Genomic DNA, 9,833 nt, shown 5'->3' with positions numbered 1-9,833 from the left:
GGCTTAATTTGATGGGAGAAAAAGGATTTGGCAACCATGGCCACAAACAGTCGCATGGCTCGAGCATCATCAAAATGCGACATGTTTAGGTGTATTGCAGTGGGGATGCATCTATAACAGGCTGGGTAGGGGGCCCTTGAGGACCGGAGTTAGTGACCCCTGAAACATTACACCATTGGAAGGGTGTGAATTGAAAATAATCTTTTGTCACTTCTCTTTGGAGCAGGCAAACTACAGGACTGTCTCAGAAAATTAGAATATTGTAATAAAGTTCTTTATTTTCTGTAATGCAATTAAAAAAACAAAAATTGTCATAAATTCTGGATTCATTACAAATCAACTGAAATATTGCAAGCCTTTTGTTCTTTTAATATTGCTGATTATACAGTTACAGTTTTCTTACAGTTTAAGAAAACTCAAAAATCCTATCTAAAAAATGTTGAATATTTCCTCAGACCAAGTTAAAAAAAACAAGATTTATAACAGCAAAACAAAATCAAACATTTGAAAATGTCCATTAATGCACTTTATTGGGAATCCTTTTGCACGGATTACTGCATCAATGTGGCGTGGCATGGAGGCAATCAGCCTGTAGCATTGCTGAGGTGTTATGGATGCCCAGGATGCTTCAATAGCGGCCTTTAGCTCATTTGCATTGTTGGGTCTGGTGTCTTTCAGCTTCTTCTTCACAATACCCCAATAATTCTCTATGGGGTTCAGGTCAGGGGAATTGGCAGGCCAATCGAGGACAGTAATGCCATGGTCAGTACACCATTTACTGGTGGCTTTGGCACTGTGGGCAGGTGCCAGATCATGCTGGAAAATGAAATCTCCTTAGAGCTTTTCAGCAGACGCAAGCATGTAGTGCTCTAAAGTCTCTTGGTACACAGCTGCATTTACTCTGGACTGGAAACACAGTGGACCAACACCAGCAGCTGACATGGCTCCCCAAACCATCAACTGTGGGAACTTCACACTGGATTTCAAGCAACTTGGATTTTGCTCCTCTCCAGCCTTTCTCCAGATTCTGGCGCCTTGACTTCCAAATGAAATACAAAACTTGCTTTGGTCTGAAAAGAGGACTTTGGCCTGCAGCTGTCCAGTGCTTCTTTTCCATAGACCAAGTCAGACGCTTCTTCCATTGTCTTGAGTTCAGAAGTGGCTTGACCATGGGAATACGGCTATTGTAGCCCATTTCCCGGACACGTCTGTGAACAGTGGCTTTTGATACCTGGACTCCAGCTTCAGTCTACTGTCTTTGAAGCTCCCCCAAATTCTGAAAGCGACTCTTCTTCACAATGCTGTTAAGGCTGCGGTCATCTCTCTTGGTTGTGCAGCGTTTCCTGCCACATTTCCCCCTTCCAACAGACTTTTTGTGGATGTGCTTTGAAACTGCACTCTGCGAACAGCTTGCTCTTTGAGAAATTTATTTTTGTGTCTTACCCTCCCGATGGAGGGTGTCAATGATGGTCCTCGGGACAGCAGTGGGATGAGCAGTCTTCCCCATACTTGTGATTTAGTTTACTGAACCAAGCTGAGTGGTTTTCAAGGCTCAGGAAACCCTTGCAGGTGTTTTGAGTTAATTAGACGATTCAAGTGATTAGTTGAATACCCTACTAGTATACTTTTTCACGATATTCTAATATTTTGAGATAGGATATTTGAGTTTTCTTAAGCTGTATGCCATAATCAGCAATATTCAAATAATAAAAGGCTTGCAATATTTCAGTTGATTTTTAATGAATCCAGAATGTATGACATTTTTGTTTTTTTAATTGCATTACGGAAAATAAAGAACTTTATCACAATATTAAAAGTTCTGTACATTGAACTGCACATTTTATAAAATAGAAAACACCCTTATGGCAGTTGGGATGTGCTGATGGAATGCAGAGCTTATGATAAAAAAGAGACAAGTCCATTGACATCGTACTACATTAACCATTTAACATAGGTGCAAAAGGAAAATAAACTTGCTTTTCTTGGGAATGAAACAATAAGCAAAATTCTCAGTGAATTAGCTATTAAGCATGTTTATACTTTATATTCTTTGTTTCGTAGTATTGTCTTTGTTCCCTTGTTCACGAAACCTTCACTCACTTGTTGGCAGTCAGCGAGAGATTAAAGTTATGTTTCTGACTTCTGCCGCAATATACATTTGGGGAACAGGTTTAGGTAAAAAAATATTTTCTTGGGACAATGACCAAAATTCAGAAACAGTGAATGTGTTATTTATCAAGGAAACAGGGTGAACGAGAACGATATAAGTATTTTCATGTTAATTTGCTCCCCGACTTTACAGTTTCACCCTCCAGTCCGATCGATGGCAGTAATGGGCCTAAACGGTGGTTTGACAACTACAAAATAAACTACACAAGAAGAAGAAGAAAAATATCACAGAACTGCGCATGTATGAAAAAGTTAATTACAAACGCTGTTGAACAAGATCTGTTTATAATTTTGGAAGACATCGGGGAATACCGCAACCAAATCGTACCCGTTACCCGCCATACCACAACCTCCACAGACCGGTGAGAATACTTCAGGGTTACGCCTGTTAGCTAGCTAGGGAGACGCGCTGTCCAACTTTCCATACAGTTCAGTTCAGAGTCCGCCCATTTGCTGAACACCCTGCTGCAAATGTTTGTGTAGTTATAGTCACATAGTAGATTAATATTTATTTGAACAGCAGTTGAGTTTCTTCAGAACACTCATGGACCGTAATGGAGCGGCGGAGGGTCCTCGGCCAGACGGGGGACCCTTCAATGATTTAGGGACAGGCATGGGAACCAGTGTCAAGCATGATGACAGGTCAAGTCTAAAAGCAACTCCGTTCCACAGAGTCAGCATACGGCCTGCTGGCTCCCCTCTAAGAAGGTTTGGATATTCCGGCATCCTGTTACTTAGCACAACTGGACAAGTCACGACTCAACTTCCGACGGATGTGCATCTTGCAGCATCCGTCGGAACTTCAGACGCTCACACATCCAATACAAAACATCCGTCATTTGAAAATACGCATACAAGAACACGTGGAGATGAGGTAAGAACCTACTAATGTGCTTTTGAAGAAAGTTTAGCAGAATTCAAATTTTCACAAATATCTGATGAATTGATCAGACCTTGCCTTTTGTGCCCCATGAGCATTTCAACCGACTGAGTCCTAAGGACATGGTTGTGCAATGTTCGATAAATAAACACTTGCGTGAGTGAATTTAATATTATTGACATGCAAAGTGAAAAGACATACCGGTACTATCATACTGATAAAATGCTTCGCAATAGACTTAGCTAAACTGTGCTCTCGAGACCGTATGGATATTTTTCAGGCCGATGCAGATTCCAATATTTGGCAGAAAAAAGTTCCGATAACCAATAAGCGACTTTCAGACCTCTGTCCTTGCGGGAAGGCTGGGAAATATAGCAAAAATGTTCATCATGATTTAGTTTTTCCATATCTTTCGACCTCGATTATTATCACAATATTTTTTAATTATTTATATACGTATATTATTTACATTTTTTGAAAAATGAATAAACTAGGCGGCTCGGTGGGGCACTGGGTAGCACGTCCGCCTCACAGTTTCGAGGGTGCGGGTTCGATTCCACCTCCGGCCCTCCCTGTGTGGAGTTTGCGTGTTCTCCCCGGGCCCGCGTGGGTTTTCTCCGGGCACTCCAGTTTCCTCCCACATTCCAAAAACATGCTTGGTAGGCCGATTGAAGACTCCAAATTGTCCCTAGGTGTGAGTGTGTGTGCGATTGGTTGTCTGTCTCTGTGTGCCCTGCGATTGGCTGGCAACCAGTTCAGGGTGTCCCCCGCCTACTGCCCGATGACGGCTGGGATAGGCTCCAGCACACCCGCGACCTCCGTGGGGACTAAGTGGTTCAGAAAATGGATGGATGGATGAATAAACTAGAAATTACTTTGACATTTTATTAACATACGAAATTAATAAAGCAAAATAAATAAGATGCAAATATAAATATACATACATAAATACTTGGCAGTAAAGCAAAGGTAGACAAATGTTAAATAACATGAGAAGTAATTCATATTCCATAATATAAAGCGCTTTTGCAGGGATGCAGGACCCAAAATACACAAATGGCTTCCTTAAGGAAAAAAAAAATATATTTTTTTAAAATAATGTAAACTTTATTTCAGATGTGCTTAAGCGTATTGTGGAGACTATGGCAGACAGTAAAATTTGTCATGGTCTGCGTCACCGGTGTGTATCTGCGGACGGAGGGGGGGGGTGCTACCGGTTAAGAACCACTGGTTTAGCGCCATGCTCCAAGAAGAAGCTAGTTACGAGTGGCAATAAAGCCGGACTGTTCATCCTCATGTTCGGTGAATGTCTCAATATGTGCTCAAAGAAAAAACAGATGTACATACACATTCGGGTTTTAGATTATGACTGTATGACTTCAAGATATTATGATTCAGAATTCCTGGGATATGCGAGAGCAGATGATCTGTCACAAAGCCTATTTTCACGTGCAAGAAAGTGAACTGAGAATAAATAATAAATATAATAGAATACAATACATGCTTGAAACACATTGTTTTTCTAACTTATCTCACTGTCAAACGCTGGCCCCATGTTATACTGAAGGAAAATGTAATGCCATATTTTTAGGCTAAGGTTGTCTGTGCTTCTGTGTGACAGTGAGAACCACCAGTAAACAGTGTTGGGCAAATTACTTACAAAATGTAATTAGTTACAGTTACTAGTTATCGTTCAAAAAAGTAATTCAATTACTCCTTCACAAATGTAACTAGTTAATAGGGAAAGTAATTATTGCATTAGGTTTTATTATGTAAAATAATTCAGATTTTTTAGCATGTCAATACAGTTGCATAGAGTATAACAACATAGACCTTCATTTAACTTAATATTTATTGAACAATGTAAAATAAGCATAAAATAAATAATCAATTGTTACACAACTTTCAGATAATTGTTCACATCAGCCGAATGCGCACACCGCACACTTTTAAATATTTTTTAGGGCGAAACTCCTCTGATGATAGAAAAAAAACGTTACAGCATGTAGTGGCCAACAATTCACTATTATAATGTAAACAATGTTGCGTCTTCGTACAGTCAGACGGCTGTAAAACGAACAGAGAAAAACATACTCTTCATTCAAAGTCCACCAAGCCTGCTCCCGTTTATTTTTTTCCAGGTATAAGTACAAAGAAGAGTACAGCGGATGAGCACGGACGGCGACAATGATCATTGTTTTGTTTATGTTTTTGGCCCACCGTGGCGCAGAATACATTCCCGAAGCTGATTGGCTGACGCGAGGCGTCGTAAGTCAAAAGTTAGTCCGTGGAAAGCCAGAAGGGTTTTAGTGTTGCGTGTCGACGCGTCCCAAGCATCATAATAATGTGCCACATTCCACTGTTAGTAACGATAACAGCGTTACCACAATTAACAAAGTAATTGAGCAGTAATTGTCACACGGGCTTTGACACGTCAAGACAACTGAAAATCGGCCACGACAAGCTTTGTTTGTCTGCGTCATGTCTGTCGGCTCATTATCGTGCTACATCTGAGCAGTCTGACGTCGGCATTAGGGGCACTCGACTTGTTTTTCACTTTTTTCATCTTGCTGCTTCTTCCTTGATCTTTTGAGTTTGATCTTTTAACTGGGTGAAATTTGACCTAGTTTTTTTTTTCTTTTTTTTGGGGGGGGGAAATTGTTACCGTAATTTTCGGACTATAAGTCGCTCAGAGTATAAGTCGCACCAGCCCTAAAATGCCCCAAAAAGTGACAAAAAAAACATATAAAAGTCGCTCCGGAGTATAAGTCGCATTTTGGGGGGCAATTTATTCGACAAAATCCCACACCAAGAACAGTCATGAACGAGCAACAACAGGCTAAACGATAGCAACAACAGGCTAAACGATAGGTATGCTAACGTGAAAAACACAAACAAAGAGCTGAGAACGGGCCTGACGTAACATATAGAGTTATTAAAGACAACTATTACATAAATAACATGTTTATAAAACCATCTGTGTCACTCCAATTCATTAAATCCACCGATCGTTCGATACGATAGCAACAACAGGCTAAACGATAGGTATGCTAACGTGACAAACACAAACGAAAAGCTGAGAATGGGCCTGACGTAACATATAGAGTTTTTAAAGAGAACTATTACATAAATAACACGTTTATAAAACCATCGGTGTCACTCCAATTCATTAAATCCATTGATCGTTCTTTGTCAACAATGGGTGCGCGCGGCTGACGGCGCTGCCATTCAAAATATTCCACAGGCCCTTATAACGATATATAAATTATATTTCAAATAACTATTATGTAAGTAATATTATCAAACCATCTGTGCACTTTAAATCATTAAATCCATCGATCAAATTCCTCGTCCTTTGTCAACAAGGCCGCGCGTGCGTCCTGACGTCAGCCTTGTCGTTATTCCACAGATCTACTATATAACTATATTGTAGTGTTAACAAAGTACAAGGAAAGACGTGGGTTTGGTAAACGGCTCTTTATTTAACAAAACAAACTTCCAAGCGTGTGGCGGCGTGGACTTCCAGCCACCGATGTGGAAGAGAGCTCCATACAATAGGACCGGGCGTGCGTAAAAGCCATGTCCGAGCCCCATGCACCGTCCGCGGACAGCCACCCGGCCGAGCCGGCCCCCGACTTCGATCCATGGAGGTGAACGAGAGCTCAGGAGAGTAGGACCGGGCATCCGTAAAAGCCATAATAGTTTTTCAAACCTTCTATGTCACTCCAAATCCTTAATTCCTTCAATTTCTGCGTTCTCCGTGTCACTTAGAAACAAAGCTGATGCCGGTAGTACGTACGTGGGTAAGTTTGTCCTTCATGTAAACAACCGCCGCGCCGTGCCACTGACGTCACTTGAAATTCAAATTACAGTAATGCTTTGGTACATCATGGTTCTCCAAACTTTCTTTCTGCTGCTCGATTACTGTTTTCGGCTGCATATTTTACAACTTGAAGTTTGTTACCTGCAAAATATGAGTTTCTTTTTGGTGCCATTTTTCTTAAACCTTTCCCATTTAGAGCGCCCTCATACAGTTTCGTCTGAAAATATATATTTTTTCAGATGTAGCTTTCTTGTTTTGTTTATTTGGTTGTTTCATCAAAGTCAAAGTCTGAGTTATTGTCGATTTCTTCATATGCCAAGACACAGAAAGAGATCGAAATTACGTTTCCACTATCCCACGGTGACAAGACATAGTACACAATATGCATACAAGTAAACAACACAAAAAAAACAAGAAGGCACAAACAATGAATAAATAAGAGTGATGAATAAATAATAAATAAACAAATAACATAATAAATATAAGAGGAGCAAAAATGGAGCAAGTGTGCATACAGCAGACAGTGGACTTGGATATGGCGCTTTAAAGTGTTAATTGCTTTATTTGATTTTTTTCTCTATTTTTTATGTTTTGAATATGTTCAAGATAAAGATATAAAAGCATGTCAAGTGATCAACTATACTAAAAATGACATGTGAAGTGGTCAACTATACTTGTAAGTAAGTGATGTGTTAATGATCAAGTAAAAATTTGTGAAAAAAAAAACATATAAGTGGCTCCTGAGTATAAGTCGCCCCCCCACCCAAACTATGAAAAAAAAAAACGCGACTTATAGTCCGAAAATTACGGTATATGTATTAATGTATGTTCATTGCTGTGTTCTGTCAGAAGTCTGCTGGGAAGAGAACCAATTTGGTCTTGACAGACATGGACACTTCAGTGTCACCTGAGGTCACAGAGATTTGTGTTAAAGATGAAATGAGAGCCGTCGTCATCTCCGCTAAACCTCACTCAGGTTTTGTTTCATCCAATGTTCTCTGGTTAATCAGTAGTACTTAATATTGTTCATATATCATGTCATAACGTCATCATATATATCATATCATGTATTGTATTATATCATATATACATCATATTACATATGTCATATAATGTCTTATTGTGTGAAGGCGATGGCCTTCACACATATGTTATTCTACACCATTCTCTATTATTATTATTGTGTGAAGGTGATGGCCTTCACACATATGTTATTCTACACCATTCTCTATCATTATTATTGTGTGAAGGCGATGGCCTTCACACGTTATTCTACACCATTCTCTATTGTTGTGTGAAGGCGATGGCCTTCACACATATGTTATTCTACACCATTCTCTATCATTGTGTGAAGGCGATGGCCTTCACACATGTTATTCTACACCATTCTCTATTATTGTGTGAAGGCGATGGCCTTCACACATATGTTATTCTACACCATTCTCTATTATTATTATTATTGCGTGAAGGCGATGGCCTTCACACATATGTTATTCTACACCATTCTCTATTATTATTATTATTATTATTATGGTGTGAAGGCGATGGCCTTCACACACATGTTATTCTACACCATTCTCTATTATTATTATTATTATTATTATTATTAGTGTGAAGGTGAAGACCTTCACACTATTGTTATTGCTGTCCTTTATTAGTGTGAAGGTGAAGACCTTCACACTATTGTTATTGCTGTCCTTTATTATTATTATTGTGTGAAGGCGATGGCCTTCACACATATGTTATTCTACACCATTCTCTATTATTGTGTGAAGGCGATGGCCTTCACACATATGTTATTCTACACCATTCTCTATTATTATTATTGTGTGAAGGCGATGGCCGTCACACATATGTTATTCTACACCATTCTCTATTATTAGTGTGAAGGTGAAGACCTTCACACTATTGTTATTGCTGTCCTTTATTATTATTATTATTAGTGTGAAGGTAAAGACCTTCACACTATTGTTATTGCTGTCCTTTATTATTATTAGTGTGAAGGTGAAGACCTTCACACTATTGTTATTGCTGTCCTTTATTGTGTGAAGGCGAAGGCCTTCACACATTGTTATTCTACTTTATTATTATTATTATTATTATTATTATTATTATTATTATTATTGTTTGAAGGCGATGGCCTTCACACATATGTTATTCTACACCATTCTCTATTATTATTGTGTGAAGGCGATGGCCTTCACACATATGTTATTCTACACCATTCTCTATTATTGTGTGAAGGCGATGGCCTTCACACATATGTTATTCTACACCATTTTCTATTATTATTGTGTGAAGGCGATGGCCTTCACACATATGTTATTCTACACCATTCTCTATTATTATTGTGTGAAGGCGATGGCCTTCACACATATGTTATTCTACACCATTCTCTATTATTATTATTATTATTATTATCTTGTGAAGGCGATGGCCTTCACACATATGTTATTCTACACCATTCTCTATTATTGTGTGAAGGCGACGGCCTTCACACATATGTTATTCTACACCATTCTCTATTATTATTATTGTGTGAAGGCGATGGCCTTCCCACATATGTTATTCTACACCATTCTCTATTATTATTATTATTGTGTGAAGGCGATGGCCTTCACACATATGTTATTCTACACCATTCTCTATTATTGTGTGAAGGCGATGGCCTTCACACATATGTTATTCTACACCATTCTCTATTATTATTATTATTATTATTATTATTGTGTGAAGGCGATGGCCTTCACACATATGTTATTCTACACCATTCTCTATTATTATTATTGTGTGAAGGCGATGGCCTTCACACATATGTTATTCTACACCATTCTCTATTATTATTATTGTGTGAAGGCGATGGCCTTCACACATGTTATTCTACACCATTCTGTATTATTATTATTGTGTGAAGGCGATGGCCTTCACACATATGTTATTCTACACCATTCTCTATTATTA

General features: G+C 38.9%; 1 protein-coding gene across 10 annotated transcripts in view; it reads left to right on the top strand.

Annotated features, from left to right (window-relative positions):
• Positions 1-2,375: 2,375 nt before the first annotated feature.
• Positions 2,376-9,833, top strand: part of ehmt1a (euchromatic histone-lysine N-methyltransferase 1a) — a 103,515-nt gene continuing 96,057 nt past the window's right edge. For 4 of the 10 annotated variants that reach the window (XM_049764203.1, XM_049764204.1, XM_049764202.1 and 1 more), the window contains exons 1-2: positions 2,376-3,043; positions 7,722-7,848. In XM_049764203.1, coding sequence (XP_049620160.1) covers positions 2,714-3,043; positions 7,722-7,848 — 457 coding nt within the window. In that variant the 5' untranslated portion in view covers positions 2,376-2,713. The remainder of the gene's footprint in view (positions 3,044-7,721; positions 7,849-9,833) is intronic. The other 6 variants (XM_049764205.2, XM_049764207.1, XM_049764201.1 and 3 more) reach the window with 6 other exon arrangements.

This window comes from Syngnathus scovelli, chromosome 3 (assembly GCF_024217435.2).
Source record: "Syngnathus scovelli strain Florida chromosome 3, RoL_Ssco_1.2, whole genome shotgun sequence".
Taxonomy (NCBI): domain Eukaryota; kingdom Metazoa; phylum Chordata; class Actinopteri; order Syngnathiformes; family Syngnathidae; genus Syngnathus; species Syngnathus scovelli.
This window is presented reverse-complemented; position numbering and strand designations above follow the sequence as displayed.